Source organism: Sorex fumeus, unplaced genomic scaffold, assembly GCF_029834395.1.
Source record: "Sorex fumeus unplaced genomic scaffold, SorFum_2.1 ptg000008l, whole genome shotgun sequence".
Classification (NCBI taxonomy): domain Eukaryota; kingdom Metazoa; phylum Chordata; class Mammalia; order Eulipotyphla; family Soricidae; genus Sorex; species Sorex fumeus.
Genome location: NW_026606065.1, coordinates 9,124,627 through 9,145,788, shown reverse-complemented (window position 1 = coordinate 9,145,788; position 21,162 = coordinate 9,124,627). Strand labels below are relative to the sequence as shown.

Sequence of the window (21,162 nt, the reverse complement as noted above, 5' to 3'; positions counted from 1 at the left end):
GGAATTACTCCTGAGCACCTCTGGTGTGGCCCCACCCCCACACACCAGTAAAATGAGTAATCAGAGCAGCTTGTACTTTATTTCAAAGGTGTACGTAGCAACATGAACATTGATTTGACTTCTTTGGTAAGAAATGGAATCAAAAATTTCTGGGCAAGTAGAAAAATTTTATTTGGTGGTGTCTAATCTTTCTGAATTTGTTATTCTTCCTCATTTTTATTTCCTGAAGTCTTAGAAAACATGTTCACTATTTTCAATATTAAAAAGCAAACATAAGAAAACTAAGTCAGAGACAGACTTAATGATCCTAGTTGCAACCCATTTAACGTGTACACTCAAGTCACTCTATTTTGAGTGATGCAACACTAGGTGATTCATTATTGTGAACAGCAAGTTATAGTTGCCAACCGCAGCCAAAAATGACAGCGAGTAGGGCCGGTGAGATCACTTAGTAGGCTGGATTACAAATGTTGGTTCAAGGGATCTGAGTTTCTTACCCAGCTCTACATGGTCCCCTGTGTACCCCTGAGGTTTGGGGAGTAGTTCCCCAAATCAAACAACAACAACATCAACAAAAAGATCACTTGTAGAAGGTAGATTATCTAGGTGGGGTGCCCTGTGTACCCCTGAGGTTTGGCGAGTAGTTCCCCAAATCAAACAACAACAACATCAACAAAAAGATCACTTGTAGAAGGTAGATTATCTAGGTAGGGTGCCCTGTGTACCCCTGAGGTTTGGCGAGTAGCTCCCCAAATCAAACAACAGCATCAACGAAAAGATCACTTGTAGAGGTAGATTATTTAGGTGATACCCATCTGACACTAAAAGGTGTTGCTCATCAGCTACTTTTTGGACTACCTTATAGTTTTGTATGTTCCTATATTCATCTTCTTTAAAATGACCTTTGTGTCCTGAGGACACAGACTTGTAGTGCTAAAATTGGACTGCCCATGCGATCTGGGATGTTTGCACACTTGTCCCAGGTTACCAGTGGCTACCTTGGTCGTATGAAAAGAGACCATTTGGAAAGTTATAGTAAGTGGTAAGTGAATATTAAGGGAATTACAGTGAATAGTAAAAGATAAGTCAATATTCTGATTTTATCTATGGAGCTGTTTTTGCTATTTCAAATATGTCTAGTGCTTGATTTTCAATAGGGTTATTTGCCTACCCGCATTTATTCTTTAAAATAGAGCAGGGAGAAAAAACAAACTGCTTCTGTACAGTAAAAAAAAAATTTATCTAGGGCTGGAGAGGTAGCACAGCAGGTAGGGCGTTTGCCTTGCACGCGGCCGACCCGGGTTCGATTCCCAGCATCCCATATGGTCCCCTGAGCACCGCCAGGAGTAACTCCTGAGTGCAGAGCCAGGAGTAACCCCTGTGCATGGCCAGGTGTGACCCAAAAAGCAAAAAAAAATAAATTATCTAATCATGGAGGACATTTTTTTCCTGGACAGTGAAGAGCAATAGCAATAGATTCCCTTAGACCCACAGCAAATTGCTGTCTTTTTTTGTTTGTTTGTTTTTGGGCCACACCTGACTTACTCCTGGCTCTGAACTCAAGGGATCACGGCCTTTGAGGTGCCGGGGACCAAATCCGTGACAGCTGCATGCAAGGCAAGCAGTCTTCCCACAGTACTCTCACTCCAGTTCCTGTAACTTTTTCTTTATTACATTAAAACATTTGCAAACATTTTGTACCCTCACAGTCTGCTATATTTTAATCTGCCATAAATTCTGGAGACAGGTTATAGCTCATTGCTCTTCGACCTTTTTATACCTATCAGGGAAAATAGAATTTATCTGTAGACTAATCGCCTAGACAAAAAATAACGTAGGTAGTATTTCATGCACTAGTTCCAGTGTAATAAAATTGTAATTTCTAGCCAGTGCAATATCTGCTGCTGCTCTGCCACTTCTTGATGGGATGGGAAATACTTGGTGAACTGCCAGGAGATTTCCACAGGCTAATGCTGCTCCTTAAGTCTACAGGTTGAACAGGGGTGTAACTATTACCTCTTTATCACCATAACCTTTGTTAATTCTGCCTTCATGAAAGTCAGTGTCTTCTGTCTTCTTTCAAATACAGTGTGCATGAAATAGGATCCCAAATATTTTGGCATTTACTCTCCTTTAGTCCAAGTTAGTCTTTTTTCTCTGTTATCAAAGGAAAAATCAGTTTTGCCATTAAGTCAGAAGTCTGAGAATCTTTGTCAGCAGTAATTTACTAGCCTCTTAATTTCCCTTTCCTTAACGTACACGGGGTTTGCTTGTTTCTCATTTATCTTGTGTTTGATTTATAAAGCTTTGCTAGCTTTTGCCTTGTTGAATCGCTTGCACATTTGCTCTTTTATGATTGATTGGCCCATCCCACTGAGTTCTCCTGCTACATTGAAATCCTCTTGTTTGGGAAACATTTATATCAGAATCGTTTCTGAGTTGTTCCTTTCCTGACACTTTAGAACTTGGTGTGCATCAGTTTGAAATAATTGCTTTTGGAGATTATGTGCTTTAAAGTTACTACTTAGGGGATGCTTTTCAATTTCATTTTCACCGAATGTTGGGAATTTTCAGTAATTCTAACAAACACCATCATGCTATTTGCTGACTAACAGTGACAGACTATATTTAGACTGAGATGTTTATTTTTCTAATACCATAAATTTGCTAAAATGTGCACTAATCTAAATATTAATGTTCTGGTTGCTGTCTAGTAAACAGAAAAGTGACCTTTTCCTAATTAACTTTTTTTTTAATTGAATCATTGTGAGATACACAGTTACAAGGTTGATCATGATTGGGTTTCAGCCATACAGTGTTTCAATACCCATCTTCAACAGTGCACGTTTCCCACCAGCCTCTCAGTTCCCAGAGCCCCCAGCCTCCCCCGCTGCTCTGGCTGTCACTTCTCCTCTTTCTCTCTTGACCGAGGTATCTATTAACTGATTTCTCTTTTGTTTTCTGAAAGAGCTTGCCCTTCGACAAGAAAATGTGATAGATAACGTAGAAGTAAATGAGTGTGGCTATTCCAGTTGGATACTGATGTTTGAATTTCATGTAATCACCTTTCATAACTCCTTTTGCTCTCTCTCCTCCCACCCCCACCCATTCTTAACCTGTCAACCTTATAAAAAGAGAACACACTAGATTTATTTGGCTATACTTTGCTGACACCTAACCTGGTATAACCCTTAGCGATAAAATTGACAAATTGTAGGGCACATGCAGTTTCAGCTTCTCTTAAGTATTACTAAATTGATCTCTCAAATGACTTCACTTACTTTTTTTTTTTTTTTGCTTTTTTTGGGTCACACCTGGTGATGCACAGGTGTTACTCCTGGCTCTGCACTCAGGAGTTACTCCTGGAGGTGCTTGGGGGACCATATGGGATGCTGGGAATCGAACCTCGGTCGGCTGTGTGCGAGGCAAACGCCCTACCCTCTGTGCTATCTCTCCAGCCCCACACTCACAGTTTTAAAGTTCCTGTTTATGCACATCATTCTCTGTTTGGTGTCAGATTTTAGAGTTTCCAGTTCCAGGAGGTGTTAACCAGACAGTGATTTTAATTTATAATACCATTTTACAGTGAGGTTGAGTATTTTTATAACTCCATTAAGTTATTCAATGTTTATTAAGCATTAAAAAATACTGAGTGCCAACCTATTTAATTCCTATTTGGGATGCATGAGAAAACTAAATAAAAATACCCCATTAGTATGTGGTTATGTTACCATGTTGTTCAGTGCCAGGGACTGAATCCAGATCTTATACATGCAAGACATGCACTTTTACTATTGAATCACAAACTCATTGGGTACTTTTGTGTTTTTGTTTTGTGGCCACACCTGGCTGTCTCAGGACTTACTTTAGGGCCTTCTTAGGGATCACTCTTGGTGGGACTCCGGGGACCATATGTGGTCCCGGCTATCAAACCTGGGTGGGTTCCATACGAGGCAAGAGCCTTACCCACTTATATCTTCTGCCCCTTTGGTGAGTTAGTGTATATGTTTCTTGTTCACATTATCTACTCTGTTGTGTTTTTTTCTGTTGGAATGTTAGGGTTCTTTGTGAATGGTGGGGGACGGGTGTTGGGTTCTTGGGCCACAGTTGGTGGTAGTCTGGGAACTGAATGTGCTTTATTGCCTGTGAGCCCACCTTCTCCTTAAGGAAGAATATTTGTTGTAAATAGTATCTTAATTTTATTGCCGCTATTTTGTGATTCTGTTCTGAACTTTCTCTTCTGTTAATATTTGTTGATTCTTTTGACAATACTATAGTGATTGGATTATTACGGCTTTTCAGTTGATCTAAAGGCAGGTATCATCCTTCCAGATTTTTCTATTCTCAAGTATTATCTGGTGATTTTTTGTCTTTTTTTTTTTTCTTTTAAACTTTAGAGACTGTGTTTTGGCATCAATAAAATAACTTGCTGAGAACTTGGCTGCAGCTGTGTTGACTCTACAAGAACTGGTATCTTCACATTTTGACAATACTGAACCTTTTTAATCATGAGTATGGAATATCTCTCCATTTATTTAAGCTTTTGGTTTCATTTATCAGAGTTTTATGGTTTTTCCCACATAGATGTTGTGCATATGTTTGCTTTTTGACAATGTGTTTCATTTGGAGGGTTGTTACTTTAAGTGGTATTGTATTTTTAATTGAGAATAAATTCCACTTGTATATAGAAAATGGGAAAGCAATTGACTTGTATTCTGTATCTTACTCTCATTGCTTATTTGTACTTGGAATTTATTTCTAATTTTTTTGTGTAGATTTATATCATAGATGATAGGATAAAAGTTTGATTCTTCTTATTTGGGATAGCTTTCTTATTGTGTTACTGACATTTTAGTGCTGTGTTTAGAAGGAGCAATGAGGAGTCATTTTGGTTTTGTACCTGATCTCAGTGACAGAGCTTTGATTTTTCATAATTACAATGTTAGCTATGGTTTATAGGTACTCTTTATCATGTTAACGGAGTTCTTTGTATTTCTAGTTGACTTTTTTTCCCCCTTGGAGGGGGCTGTTCCTGGCTTTTTCATTGGGGTTTCCTCCCTGTCCTTCTGGTACTCAGATGATTCTAATGTTGTTCCTCTTGAAATCATCTCCTAGGTCTCTAATTCGCCCTAGACAATTTTGAGATCCTTTCCCATTGTATGTTATTGCCTGTAAGCTTCCTGAAGCCCATCTTCAAGCCCTCTGATTATGTCTTTGGCTGTAGCCATTCTACTGTTGAGGGCACCCACTGAGTTTTTTATTTCATCTACCGAATCCTTTAATTGTGACATTTCTGTGCGAAGCTTTCCAGTTTCTTCCAGTATGTTCTTGGCTGCCCATTCCATTATTTCTTTCATGTCCTCCTTTAATTTACTGAATGTCTGTTCCACTGTTTGAGTTCATTGAACATCTTCAACATTTCATTTCTGAGTTATATTTGTGGGTGACACCTGTTGAGGCTTCTGGACTCTTTTCATCATACTCTCCTCGTGGGTGGGAATTTTCGCTGTTTCTTCATTTTGTTGTGGTTGTATGGAGGTGTGGCCTTCTAGTTTACTGTCACTGTTCCCTCTTGTGGCAAGAGAGGAATCTGGATGAGCTCGATCATGGTCACGGTCACCTTTTTTTTTTGTCTGTGTTCCTCTGTGCCTTAGGATGTGATCTTTTATATTGGGCTTTGTTCAGCTTCTTATGTTCACTAGTATTTTGGTGCAACTGGAATAGACTAGTGAACTGTTGTGTTTGAGATAGCTAGGATGTTACTTACAGTTTTAAGTGATGAAGATTGAGAGGTGATTCCAGATTGCCGGGAGTGGGGGGGAAAATAACTTCGGCCGATTGGCCACAGACCCAGTCGAGGCCACGCCCCCTACTGTAGAAGACCCGCCCCTGCTGTGGAGGCCACGCCCCCTGCCCTGCTGTAAGGCGGGGTTGTGGGGGGGGGGGGGTCGCGCACATCCAGGTAAACTTGCGGCCGGGATGGTGATCCAGGGGCAGCAGGAGAAGCAGGGGTCCGGGTCCGAGGGCGCAGGCGCAGGGATAGCAGGTCCAAGACCTCGGGAGGGGGTCAAAGCAGCAGCGTTGGCGAACGGGTTGCGCCTGCGGGCAGGATGCTGGTCCGGGTGGTCCGGGCTGGTCCTGGCGGCCGCATGGCAGGTCCGAGATGTTCAGAGCCCTGGGGCCGGAGGGGAAGGCAGCGGCTTTGGTGAACCGCGTGCACCAGCGGGCAGGATGGTCTATAATCTTTTTTAATTTTTTTTAGTGTAGGACTACTGATGACTTATTTAGCCGTTGATTAAGCTGACTGAATTGGGCATGAACTCCACATTATTTTTTTTTCAAGTTTTTAATTGAATATCCGTGAGATAGACCATTACAAACTGTTCACAATTGGGTCTCAGTGATACAGTGATCCAGCACCCATCCCTCCACCAGTGTGCATTTCCTACCAACAGCGTCCACTGTTTCCCTTCCGCCATCCCCCAACGCCCCACTGTGGGAGGCACTTTCCTTCTTGCTGGCTCTCTCCTTTTCCTTTTGGGCACTATGGTTTGCAGTACAGGTGCTAAGAGGTCAGGGTGTTTGCTCAGGGCATTCGGTATTTTTATTATTTAAGTAATTAAGTATTTAAGGCTGGAGTAGCTTTTCAGTTGGGTGGAGGCTTTGGGGTGTGGATGTGACTGCTGAGGCTTTGGAAAGTACAGGGAGGTGTGGGAGGTAGCCTCTCCCAGCCACAGAAAGCCTGGAGGTTTCAGCCACAAAACCCCACCTACCCCCGAATTTTCAGCAGATTCTACTTGATGAGGCCCATTATGAAATATTGGAGTCAGGCTTTGGGGGTGTGGTGGCGATTTTGGATTGTGGAAGCAACCCACTGCTGGGGGGGCTGTGCTTGGGGCGGGCCTCTGGCCAACCTGGGACCCGCTACAGTTCTTAAATGTTTGGATTTAATTGACTTAATTTTGAGAATTGTGGAATACTTTTCATTTTTCTTTTTGTTATTATAATGCACCAGGAATCTCGTGTTTATTTGTGATTTGCCAGGGTGAGACGTTTTCACACACACTTGGATGTGATACATGCATCCTCTGGTTGTTATATTCTGGAGTTCAGCTTAGTTGGGATGCACTAGGCTGCGCATACTGGTAGTGTCAAGGATCACACTAGCAGAGTTGGGAGATAGGATTTGGTGGCAGTGCTTTTGACCTTGATTCATGCAAGGCAGACACTCTGCCACCTAGGCACGTCCTGTGTCTTGAAATTTATTTTTTTTGATAATAGGTTAATGCTGCTTTTATCTTCTGAAAGACATAAGTAATTGATTTGGTTTCTTCATGTTTGCCTGAAATCAACAGTGAACACCTCTGGGCCTATACTTTTTCTCTTTTGGAAGGCAGTTACTGATTGAATGTATTCGATATAGACATTATTTAGGTTGTTTCATCTTGTGTATTTTTAATGTACAAAGGAGCTGTAGTGATTACCCAGTTTTATTTTTAATTAATACTTTGTAAGATGATTTATATTTTAATAATTTGTGGTTTTTCCCCTGTCTCTTGCTAGAGACTTTTTGGGTCACACCTGGCAATGCACAGTGGTTACTCCTGACTCATGTACTCAGGAGTTACTCCTGGTGGTGCTCGGGGGACCATATGGAATGCTGGGAATCGAGCCTGGGTTGCCATGTGCAAGGCAAATGCCCTGCCTGCTGTGCTATCGCTCCAGCCCCAACTAGAGACTTATTTTTGTAGGCTTTATTAGCTTTTTTCTTTTCAGTCTTTTCAAAGAAATGACTTTAGGTTCTATTGCTCCCCATTTCTCAATTCTTTCGACTTTGCTATGCTTATTATGCTTTTTTTTTGTTTACTCTAGAATTAGCTATTAAAGGTTAACCTTAGGTTATTTACTTTAGATTTTTCTTTCCTAATACCTGCATTCAGTATTACGAATTTCCCTAGAACACTGCTGTGAAGGACTTCTCAAATTCAGAACTTGGTTTTCATTTCCCTTTTTCTCAAAGTGCTATCACATATCTCAAATTTCTTCCTTTATCCATATGTTGTAGAGAACGATCTTTAACCTCCTGTTAACTGGTGAATAACGCCTATTAACTGATTCCTAGTTTATGTTGTGATCAAGAATTGTGTATGATCTGTTTCTTTACCTTTGCTAAGGTGTGTTTTGTGACTAATGTGATGTGTCTGATGATTATATAATCATATGACCATGTGCACTTGAGAAAAAATGTATTGTGGCATAAAACAGTCCATGTTGTCAGTTATCTTGAGGGGATCATGTGTAATAAAGTTAATCTATGTGTATATTATTTATTGATAGAGGTGTGTTCAAGTCTACTATTAGAGTGGATTCACTTATTTCACCTTGCAGTTATCTTCTGCTTCCTTGTAGATTGGCACTCAGGTTCTCGTATGTTAAGGATTGTTATCTTCTTGGTACCCCTTTTATGTTGTTTTTAAATTAATCTTTATACATTTATTATTTGGGGGGAGGGTTGAGCCACACCCACTTAAGGGGTTATTCCTGTCTCTGCACCAGGAATTAGTGCTGGCAATGTTCGAGGATTCCATATGGAATGCTTGGGATTGAACCTGTGTCAGCTGCATGCAAGGCAAGCACTCTGGCCCCACCACTTTTATAATGTGCCCTGTTGATCCCTAACAACATTCCTTACCTTGACATCTACTTTTTGGCTATTGTTAACATGTGTATCTTTCTCTTTGAGTTTTTCAGTGGGACCTTACCCAGTAGGGCTGAGTATGGAGTTGGGACCACTCCCAGCAGTAGTGCTCTTGCCTGGCGATGTGTGGGACATCTTGCAGAACCAGGGATTAAACTCAGGGCCATGCATGTACTAGTCATGTACACTACCACTTGAGCCAGATTATCTGCCCTACCCTTTACTTTTAATCTGTCTCTTTTCAGGGTGAGTTGGGGTTGGGGAGCTACACCCATACACCTATGGATTTTGGGACTTACTCAGACTGTATGTTCAGAGGTCACTCTGAACATAGTTGGATTGGGACCATATAGGGTGCTGGGAATTGAGCCCAGGTCAGCTGCACGCAAGGCAGGTACTTTACCCTATGTACTGCCTCTCTGGCTCCAGTGTCTTTTAATTAAAAGTAGGCTTCTTAGAGATAGCACACAGTTGTATTTTCCTTTTTGATCACTAGTAAGCAATTAATAAATACCTTAATTTATGCATTTTGACTTGCTGTATATTGAGTGATTATTGATATAGGTAGAGTTAATAGACCATATGGGGGTGGGCCATACCCAGGTGTACTTAGGGCTGTTCTGTTCACAGGGATTACCCAGTGGTAATCCAGGACTTAATGTGATGCCAGGCAAGGCTCTGTTGTAAACCTTATCCTTGTATACCTGTTGGGCCCAGTGGATCATATTTGTTACTATTTTTTATTTCGCACATTTTTTTCTCCATTGATTTTGTTTCTTTTGGAGTACACATACTCTCCCGCTGGCTCTGTCCTCAAGGATCGCTTCTAGCAGTGCTCGGGGTACCATATATGTAGAGGATCAAACCCTGGTTGTCCAAGTGCAAGGCAAGCACTTTAACTCCAGTACTGTCTTTTCAAACCTGGTCCTCCTTTCTTTTTCCTGTCCCTACCCCCCTTTTGAAATTTTAAAATTGTGCATTTTATATGTTTACAGTTTTTTGTTTTGGAACCAGAGCCCTCTGGCTCTGCTCTGGAATCACTCCTGGAGGTACTAGAGGGGCCCCTATGTGATGCTTGGGATTAGCCCCCTATTGTATATTCCAAGAATTAAAATTATTTACTACCCTGTACCGCCGTGGCTACAGTTAAACTGCAGTTCACAGCCCACAGTAGGGTGCTTTGGACTAGGTTGGTGTTTACTATAGATTTTACTGTCATTCCACCTCGCCTACTTCTGAACCGATACACCTCCTTTCCCCTCCCTGGCAGTCAGACTGGTGGTGGGAGAGTTAAGGATAGCCTTCCTTATAGGGATTTTTGATACTGTGACATGATAAGGGGGAGCACAGTCATTTACATCTGATCCAGCCACATTACTTTCAGAGACGGTAATATTGGCTGTTACTCAACAGATTGGTGTGGCACCTGGCCTCAAAACAATTTGACTGCTTTTCTTATTCACTTGTTTTCTTCTAAGAAAAGTGGATTCCCCCTCCCCCTAAGTTTCTCTCTTCAATTTTGACTTCACTGAATTTCTCAGTCTCAGCAATGCCACGTTGCATTGTGCTGGAGATTGCATACTTTGTTGTAGTGCTGAGAATCCTAAATAGCACAATTTGTACTTCCTGGTCCACACTTGGGCATTTATGGTGGAGCCAGGGATCAAATTTATAGCTTTGTGGCTGCAACACAGATACTCCACCACTTATTCAGCCCTGAGCCTTATAATGTGTTTGTAGATTGGTTTTGTTGAGTGTTATCTAGGCTTGCTAAATCTATGGTTTGGTGTATGACTTTGATTTGGGGAAAAATGATCAATTAGGTATTTTCTGTTTCAAGTATTTCTTTTGTGACCCCCCCCTCCTTTCATTCTTCTAATATTTTTTACACCTTTTTAAGTTGCTCCAAGTTATTGGAATTTTTTTTTCCAGTCTTTGTTCTCTTTGCTGATCAAGTTTTGGAGGTTTCTGTAACTAAAGCTCAGATTCTTTCCTCAGGTATGTTCAGTCAAACAAGCTTATCAAAGGCATTCTTCATTTCTGCTCTGGCGTTTTTGATTTCTGGAATTTATCTTTGGCCCTTGGGACTTCTATGTTTGCTCGTCTTTTCTTGAATGCTGTCTGTTTTATCCACTACAGACCTCAGGAGTAATTACAGTTGTTTTAAATTCCCTTTCAAATGATTTCCAGCATCCGTGCCATGTCTGGTTCTTATGCTTGCACACTTCACAGATTGCACTGTAAAATCCTTATTACGAATTCAAATTTTTTTCCTTGTCGTTTGACATAATGTATATAAGGTTTTACTACTGTAATATTGCTGTGAATTAAAGGGAAGTGCTTCATAGTGCTATGATTTGGCACAGCCTCTTAGAGAATTCTTATGCCTCTGAACTTGTGTTTGTCCTTTCTGTGGGACATGAAAGCTAGAGTGGACCCGTGTCAGGTCTGTATTTTTTCTCACATAAGAAATGCTAGAAACATCTGGGGTTAGATGTTTTACTTACTCTTGATCGGTTAGGATTTGATAAAACATCCATAGGTTAGGCTAGGTAACTTATTTTCCTTGATAGCAGGTCTTGTTATGAAGAGAGTGCTCTGGTACATATCAGAATGGACCCAGTTCTGCTTCTGGATTGGTAAAAGTCACATAAGCGTGGGACCCCTTGTTATGACTTGGTGAGAGTTATGAGTCTGCGAGTTAAAACTCAATCACTTGTTTACACTGAACTTCAAGTGATTAGTTTCTTCTAAGTCAGCACTACTTCTTACAATAGTTTTTGGTTCATGAGGTTTTTCTCTAATAAACTGTGGATCTTTGACATTTAAATTTTTTTACTTTCAAATAGTTTTACATCTTACATGGTTATAAATAATATTAGCACAATAAATTCTCATTGTATTCATCAGTTATTTCTCTAGATGTTGACATATACCGTATGAAAAAATCATTCTCTCTTCCTCATTTTTCTGTATGCACTTAACACACACCCTTATTTTGTCCAGGCCAGATTTAAAAGCAAAATTTAGGCAAGCTCCCCATTTATTCCTAAATACTCCATTGTCTAACTTCTTTTTTTGAGAAACTGTACATACTATCTAAAATCGTATAGAAAAATCATCAAATTAAGAAAATCAACATTGATAGAATAGTGCTACCTAATTATCATTTTCAATTTTGCAAAAGGCCTTTATAAATAATCTCAAATTAGACCTTAAACTTAAAAAATTCTGGATCAAGATCTGATCGGAGCTTGTTTTTCCTAGTCATGATCTTTAGCTTTTTTCTGCTTTTACCTCCATATATTTTGAAGATTACTGGAAAGTTACTTTTTGATTTGGGTTTCTCTAATGACATTACCTTGTAATTAGGTTCAGACTATTGTTTTTTTTTTTTTTATAAGGAATGCCATGATCTCCTGTTGTCTTACTGGTAAATTAACTTTGATCACTTAAGATAGGATTTTCCAGGTTTCTCCTTCCCCCCCCCCCCATAATTTCATTTATTTATTTTTCTTCTTATATTTATTTATTGAATCACTGTGGGAAAAGTTACAAAACTTTCAGGTTTAAGTCTCGGTCATACAATGATCAAACCCCTTTCCCTTCACCAGTACTCATTCTTCACCACCAAGAACCCCAATACACCCCCTCCCACCCCTCCCAATGCCTGTGAGGCAGATGATTTCCACTTCACTCTTCTCTACATTGATTACATTCATTATTTCGACAAAAGATGCACCATTATTGTTCAGAATTTCCCCCCAACAGTCAGAATTGCTGAAAAGCCATTGTGAAATGCTTTGTTTTCTATAGCTGGTTATGAGAATCATACAATGTTGTGTGGCTGCTATTGTGGCCACGCAATTTTGGATTTCTGCAAAGATCCAGATAATTTAGAGATTGGTTTCTGTGCATCTGATGTTATGGTTGTGCCAGAGAGCTGCTTGTGGGGGCCAATTTGTGACCTCCGTAGGGCGTGAAGGATGAGCCGGTACCGCCCCCCCCCCCCCCCCCTTCCCATGAGACTGCAATTGCCCAGTCACCGCTGGCTTATACCTGGCTTTCCTATAAGCTCTGAGGTGGCAGCCACCTTGCTGCAGGAGGTGGGGGGGGGGGGGGGGCGGAAGGGAGCAACACCCTTTCCCTCCTGGGGAGGCTTTAATGCATGGCCCATTCACTTTTCTGCTGCAGGCTTTTGGGCTTTGGATTAAGTCCTTTTGCCTCTGGAGCCATGGCCATGTATGCAATCCAGATACATTTCTGCCAAGAGTCGCTGGGTTTCGATATTTGTTTCTGAGTCTCTGGGATCATGGCCATCAATCAGCTTGATCAGGAGCCAGAGAGGCCGTTGTAGGCGGCAAATTGGGCTCTCGCTGGGATGGAAAGGAAAGGGTTGGTTTCACCCCCATCTGGTGAGGACCTGCGTGTCTCTTCACTGCAGGCCCAAACCTGACTGTCCAGTGGCCTCCGGAGGATGGTGGTCACCGGGCCGCCAAGGGGAACAGGCCAAGGCACAAAACCTGTTCCCACCTGGAGTGGCCCAGCGCCAGTAACCTACTGCAGGAACAGGACGCATTTCTGCCAAAAGCCGAGATTCGTTTCTGAGTCTCTGGGATCGTTGCCATTAAGCAGTTCAATCAGGAACCAGAGAGGCCATGCCTCCAATTATATAGCTGAGCCGGAGGTGGTTTGTGGGTGTGTCTCCCACATGCCTGACTTTTGGCCGTTTACTTTCTTGGTAAACTTTGCCCCAAATTTTTGGGGTCTGGCCAAAGGCATAGCAGCAATTTTGGGGTATCTGGAAGCCTGAAGGCACCATGAGGCTGCTGATGCACTTGCCTCACAGGTATAGATTGACCTGCTGGGGACACCATACCCCCTCAATTGAGATTTTAATTTAATTCCCATTTGCTTCAAAGGAAGCAAGATGTTTTCTAATAGTCAAAAGGCAATCTAGAGCAAGCAGAGCCTGTGCAGTTTCGATTTTTGTTTTATCTTAAAGTTTATTAAAAATACTCATCTCAGTTTGTTTTTATTTCAGCTTTGTCTAGATCAGAGTCTAAGAGAGATGGAGGTTTTAAAAATAATTGGAGCTTTGATCATGGAGAAGAAAGTGAAGGAGATACAGAAAAAGAGTAAGATATTTTTTCCCTTCAATTATGAGAGTGAAGATTTTCTCAGGACAGTTTATAGTTAATGGAAATAGTTTTTTTAAAGTATATACTTAAGGTACTGCACTCAGAAAAGATTAGTATTGAGAACAGAAATAGCAATTCTTTATATTGCTAAATGATTTCACTGTTATTTCAACTTTGAAATGTGTAATGTGTACATGTAATACATGCAACTTTAGATTGAAAATCAGCCAAACTACAATTAAAGAAGTTCTACTATGAAACAAAAAATCCTGGGCTGGAGTGATAGTACAGGAGGTTGGGTGTTTGCCTTGCATGCTGCTGACCCAGGTTCGTTTCCTGGAATCCCATTTGGTCCCTCAAGCACTGCCAGGAGTGCAGAGCTAGAAGTAATCCCTGAGCATTGCCAGATGAGGATCTGCACCCCCCGCCCCTCCCCCAGTCTATCGAGACAGTGATTTTTGAAGAACCACTATTTATCCTGAATTAAGTGAGTCTAGATCAAGATTTCACTTGCGGTAGGGGGTGGGGGAAAGATGGTGGATGGCGGATGGAGGATAGGGGTGGGTGGGGGTTGTGGTTACCCCCAGTGGTGCTTAGGGTTTATTCCTGATTAGTTTAGAGATCATATGGGATGCCAGGGGTCGGATTTGGCTTGGCTGTGTGTGAGGCGAGCACCCTACCTGCTGTGCTATGTATTCTTGCTCCCAAATTCTGAGTTTTACATCATGAAAGTTTACAACATTCCATAGTATCTTTCTTCTCCTATTGCTAGTGTTTCAATTACCACCAGTAAATAGTAGGTTAGAGTCCCACCAAAGAGAGATAAACATAGTTGTCCACCCAGACAGAAGTTAAGCAAAGTGTTTATTACACTTTGTTAGTGTATTTGGAATGACTCTTGTGTAAAAAAATTTAATAATAGTTCTGACATATTTGCATATTGTGGTTTGTATTTCAAATTCAACCTGGCTTTTAATTTCTTAACTTATCTGGTTTTCCACTGGCCAGAGTAAATACAAGAAAACAGACAAACACACTGTGTTCTACCTAAACTATAAATACATTTAGAAATTTTATATGAGAAGTCATTCAGAATATATTGGCTGAATATTGTAGGTGCTTCACTTCTGTCTGGGCACTAGCTCCGCTGATCATTACCAGTTTATGTACCTTCACGTATCAGATGTTGAACTGAAGTTTATTTGAAGGAGAAATTTGAACTGGTAAGTTTCTCACAAAATCAGTGTATTACAGTCTTTTAAAAAAAATTCTGATTACTTTAAAATGAAGTATATTTTTGTTAGTCATTTAGTACCTGCATATACATATATGTATGTAATTTTTTTTTAAGTAAAATTGTCTCATGTAGAAAATCATTAAGGAGAGTCAGAGAAAGTATATCACAGGTGGACAGTAAAGAATTCAATCAATCTGTCATTTTTAAATTTTGAAATCTAAAGTTGACCAGAAAGTATGTCTCCTTTTGAGCATTTGCTATAGCAGTGTTGGTTTAACATTGATGTTGGGATAGTATAAATAATGAAATACGAATATTTTACTAATCAGTGTAGCAGTGTTATCTTCAGAGAGATGTACTTTTACTTTCATTGTTAGATTGGTGCTTCTGTTTAAGCACATGCTTGTGTGAAAGTTTTCTCTTTGGAGGTATTATGTGTCTTGTATCATTAATGAATTACACTCTTTGGAACATGAATGTGGATTCTTAGGGACTTTGACCTTTTTCAACATGTTGAGATTAACACACTTTTTTTATATTAGGTCTTTTAGAATATCAGAGCAACCGTTTTCAGTGAGTTTATTTTCACAGAGGTTTAGTGTGATTAAAACCATGAGAATTACTTATTTTTATTAGCTAATATTGTCATTTTTTTCTCTCCCCTCACCCCTTCCCCCATTTCTTTCTGATTTGGGGGCCACGCCTGGTGATGCTCAGGGTTTACTCCTGGCTCTGAGCTCAGGGGTCAGTCCTGGTAGCCTTGGAAGACTATCTAGGGTACCTGGAATTGAACCCAAATTTCCTGCGTGCAAGGCAAATACCCTGCCCACTGTATTATCACTCCAGCCCCCTAGAAATGCTTTCGTCTGTTTGTTTTGTGTTGTGTTGCATCAGTTCCTTGTTCTGTGCTCAGGAGTGACCTCTGGTAGTGGTTTGGGGGACTAAGCACATTACCTTATTATACTATGTCTATGGCCGAAAGATTAAGATTTGGGGGGACAGGGTTTGAACCACATCCAACAGTGCCAAGGATTTAATCCTGGCTCTGTCCTCTCAGGGGTCCCCTAGAAGGCCTCAGGGGACCATATGCAGTGCAGAGGTTCAGCTGTGTGCAAGGCAAGTGTCTTAACTACTACTGTACTATCTTGTCAGCCTTGCTGAGATTTCCTTACCAGTTTTCTTTTTCCTTTTGTGGTGAAGTCAGAGATCTCAGGCCTAAGTATCACTGAGCTACAATACCTGGTTCTTCTCTCTGTCTTGTTTCTCTTTTCTTATCATTTCAAATCCAAGACAGAGAAGCATATGTTCTTTTTTGTCAGTAATCAACAAACTTTAGCCCAGCGGTCTATTTCTATGAGTAGGGTATTCTTTTTTTTTTCTTAAAGTGACACTTAACAGTCTATGTCTGGTATCTTACTTGTGCAAAGTTAAGTTGCTGCCAAGCAGACCGTTGGGTCTGCAAGGCTGAAAAATAGTGCTGCAGAAAAAGTTTCCTAGGATTTTGATTTTGATGAGCAAAGATAACGTTTCTTAATTTGATGCATATGTAATGTAGTTGTTACTTAAGCTTTTCACCCTTATTTTTTATGTAGTGAGGCAAATCTACTCAGTGTAGATGAAGATGAAGATTCTGAAACTTCAAGGGGTAAAAAGGCAAGTATTGCTCTCTAAATTTTTAGGTGATAAAAACCAGTACTTGACAACAAGATATTTATGTTTTTGCTGTATATTGTATACTCTACCCTCCGACCTTTAATCACCTATCATATCCAGTGCTGTTCCCTCTGTCTTCTTTATTTTTTCACAGGCATCTTATGCTTTATATAATAAATACATATTGTGACCTTTTTAGTCAATTTGTATCTTTGTACATAGGTTTTTTTTTTTTTTTTTTTTTTTTTTTTTTTTTTGCTTTTTGAGTCACACCCAGCCACACTTAGGGGTTATTCCTGGCTCTGCACTCAGGAATTACTCCTGGCGGTGCTTGGGGGACCATATAGGATGCCAGGGATCGAACCCAGGTCAGCTGCGTGCAAGGCAAACACCCTACCCACTATGCTATCACTCCGGCCCCTGTACATAGTTTTTTTTAAAAATAAACTATTAACTAAAATGTATCCTTTTTAGTGCATAAATAGTATTCCTTTGTGTCTGATAAACTGATAACCACCTATTTAATGAAGGATATTTGTGGTGCTATGAACCTTTTCTCTTCCTAAAATAAATAGTGAATTAGCCTATTATGTAGTTTATTTTACATATATGTATAGGGTAAATTTTTAGAAGTAGAGCTGCTGTGTCAATTTTTTTTACATTTCTAATGTTAGTCTTGATTTACAATTGCGTCAGCAGTATCTTGAGAATGCCTATTATGCAGTATTTTGTCAATGTTAACCTTTTGATCTGTGCCAGTGAATGAAAAGTATCTCAGTATAGTCTCAATTTGCATTTCTTTCATTGTGAAACTGAACTTTTTTTTTTTTTTCACTGCAGCTGTGGTGGGGTTTGGGCCACATCGGGTGGTGCACAGTGGGTGTTCCTGGATCTGTGCTCAAAAGTGACCTGTGGTCAAAGAGATCTGAACTAGGGTTGTGGCAGCTGTAGCCAAATGCAAGCTGAATGCCTTACCTCCTATGCAGTCTCTCTGGCCTTAACTAGCTTCTCTTACTCGTATCCACTTCATTTTATTTTTTTTTTTAGAATATTACTGAACCACATGAATTCTATTTATATTGAGTCTGAAACTCCCGCCCCCCCCCCTCACGTTTTGATATTTCCAGAACTCTGGATGTATCTTACAGTGATGTCATGCATGGTTTAGTTCTTTTTTTTTAAATTGTGTGTTAAGTGTGTATATTAAAGCATCTTAAATATTTTCTTAGGTTTCTGAATTGTGGTGTTTTTGAGAAATGGGCCTATTGCTGTCATACTGATTTCCTCTCTTACCCCAAAGTAGCGGTTTTTTAATTGATAAGGTTTGGTAGGTAACTTTGGGAGTTCTGGGAAAGCCATTACCATTCACTTATATGGAAAAAAAAATTAAGCATTCCCAGACTTCAGAAGTAAACTACCACATGTCATCAAATAGGAAAATTCAAAAAATTTAATTGAATCGCTGTGAGATACAGTTACAAAGTTGTTCATGATTGAGTTTCAGTCATACAGTGTTCCAACACCTATCCTTTGACCAGGGCTGAATTCCTGCCACCAGTGTTCCCAGTTTCCCTACCCCTACCCCAAGCTGCCTCTATGGCAGAACCCCCCCCCCCCCCAAACTCTTATTTTCCTTTCAGGCACTATAGTTTGCAATACTGTCACCACTTTCCTTCCTTTCAGCACTCAGTTCTTGTCCAGAGTGACCATTTCCAACTCTCATTGTCATGTTGGTCCCCTCTCTGTCCTAACTGCACTTCCCTTCCCCCTAGTTGCCTACTGTGGATCATTCTTCCTGGTCCTGGGTTTGTACTGTCTCTGGCATCATTCTGTTTGACTCATTTCACACAGCATGCTACTCCATGTCCATCCATGTATAAGCAGATTTCGTGACTACGTTTTTCTGAACAGCTGTGTCGTGTTTTATTATATAGATGTACCATGGTGACGTCTTTATTCACTTATCTGTTCTCTTGAGTTGGGCACTTGGGTTGCTTCCGATTCTGGCTGTTGTGAACCCTGCTACAATAAAAAATTGGCGTACAGATGGCTTTTCTGCATTGTGCTTTGGGTTACTGGGGTATATTCTCAAGAGCTGTATTGCTGGCCTATGTTACGGAAGCTCCGTTTCCAGTGTTTTGAGGACTGTCCATATTGCTTTCCGTATTGGGCCAATGGGCAGACTCACCAGCAGTGAGAGAGTTCCTTTTTATCTGCATCCACACCAGCACTGGTTGTTCTTTTTGGATGTGCGTGAGTGTCCGTTACGTGGGATCATATTTCATTGTTGCTTTATGTCTCCCTGATAATGACATAAAGCACTTTTTCATGTGACCTTTTGGCCATTTGGATTTTCTTCTTTGAGGACTTTTTTGTTCATCTCTTCTCCCCATTTTTTGATGGAGATGCATATTTTTTTCCTGTAAAGTTCTATTAGTACATTATATATCTTGTATACTAACCCCTTATCACACGAATGTTGGGTAAACACTTTTTCCCATTCGTGGACTGTCTTTGTATTCTGGTCATTGTTCCCTTCGAAGTGCAGAAGGCTCTCAGTTTAATATAGTCCCATTTGTTTATCTTTCTTCCGTTTTCTTGGCCACTGGTTTTTCATCCTTGAAGATAAAATCCCTTAGCTTCAGTGTCATGGAAAGTTCTGCCTGTGTTTTCCTCTGTGTCCGTTATGGGTTCAGGTCTGCTATCAAGGTCCTTAATCTCTTTTGATTTTATTTTTGTGCATGGTATTAGAAAGAGGTCTGAGTTTACTTTTCTTGGATGCAGCTGACCAGTTTTCCCAGCACGCCTTATTAAAGAGACTTTTCTTGATCCACTTCATGTTTTTTGCTCCTTTATCGAAGATAAATTGATCCTATACCTCAGGGTTTCTCTCAGGATATTCAAGTCTATGCCACCAATCTGAGGGTCTGTATTTATTTCAGTACCATGCTGTTTTGTTTTTGTTTTGGCTCTTTGAATACCATGCTGTTTTAATCATTACTGCTTTATAGTACAGTTTGAAGTTGGGGAAAGTCATACTTCCCATCTTCTTTTTCCTTAGAACTGCTTTAGCTGTTCATGGTGGGTGGGTGGGGGTGGGGTTTCGTACGAATTTCAGGAATGTTTGATATATTTCTTTAAAAACTGTCATGGGTATCCTTTCAGGGGCTGCATTGAATCTGTACAGTGCTTGAGTAGTACTGCCATTTTGCTGGCATTAATCTTCCTGATCCATGAACAAGAAATGTGTGTGTTTCCATTTCTTTGGTGTCCTTTTTTATTTATTGAAGTAACGTTTTTTTAACATTCTACTTTGAGATAGTAGGGGAAACCTGGACTGTTTCTTACTTTCTCCCTTTCCTTAGTTGCCGTTGTTGTGGTAACAGGGCACTCGGGGTACCTTATATTGCTGGGGACTCAAACACAGGTTGACTGTAAACAAGGCAAACTTACTCCCTGGTCCCTGGTCCCTGATTCCTGAGCTAATTCTTAATTTTTGAATTTTCTGCCTGATAGCTGCCTTAGATTTTTCTAAAAAAAGTATACTTTGTTCAGCTTTCCTAGTTTTCAGAGAATAGAGGGAAGACTGATGTTACTTAACCTGCAGTTGTTAGAAATACAGGTGTCTAAAGTCTCTAAAAAGTTAGGAAGTTGAATTGGAGCAATAGCTAGGGCACTTGTCTTGCATACAGCCGATCCGGATTCAATCCCTAGGACCCCAGGTGATCTCCCAAGCCCTCCAGGAGTGATCTCTGAGTGCAGAGCCAGGAGTTAGCCCTGTGCTTGCTGGGCATGACCACAAAACAAAACCAACAAAAAGTGCAGAAGTAAAAAAAAAAAAGAATGGCTCAAGGTGAAGAAAATGATAAACTGCATGTCAAATTTTTTGCCATTTTCCGCCAGGGGTGGAAAAAGTGCTCAGGTGGTCATGAGGTGCTGGGGATTGCACTCAGGGCATTGTCTATGCTAGGTATGTGCTTTATCCTTGATTTATCTCCTTTTGTAAGGTAACTTCCTAAAAATAAGAATGTTGCTGGCACATTGAACTCTTCTCGGGGATTTATCTTGGGGAGTGGGTAAGGCGTTTTCCTTGCACGCAGCCAACATGGGCCACCAGAGTTCGATTCTTCCGCCCCTCTCGGAAAGCCTGGCAAGCTACCCGTGACATATTTGATACGCCAAACACAGAAATAAGGCCCACAATGTTACTGGGCCCGCTCGAGCAAATTGATGAATGTCGGGAGGACAGTGACATAGTTTTAAACCTTTCGCTTCCTTTATTGTTGTTGCAGTGCTCCATGTTTGCACCCTTGGTTGTCTGTATTCCAGAGATAGAAGTTGTTCTGGGAACCACGACAGCTGTTAGGGAGATTGGATTCTGGGCATTAATCCCTGCAAGGCAGGTGCTCTGCCACTGAGCCACACATCCTGGA

General features: G+C 40.6%; 1 protein-coding gene across 1 annotated transcript in view; it reads left to right on the top strand.

Annotated features, from left to right (window-relative positions):
- The window catches only part of SENP6 (SUMO specific peptidase 6), a 101,243-nt gene that overhangs the window by 7,177 nt on the left and 72,904 nt on the right, over positions 1-21,162 (top strand). Inside the window, exons 2-3 of the mRNA XM_056109749.1 lie at positions 13,743-13,836; positions 16,669-16,729. Coding sequence (XP_055965724.1) covers positions 13,743-13,836; positions 16,669-16,729 — 155 coding nt within the window. The remainder of the gene's footprint in view (positions 1-13,742; positions 13,837-16,668; positions 16,730-21,162) is intronic.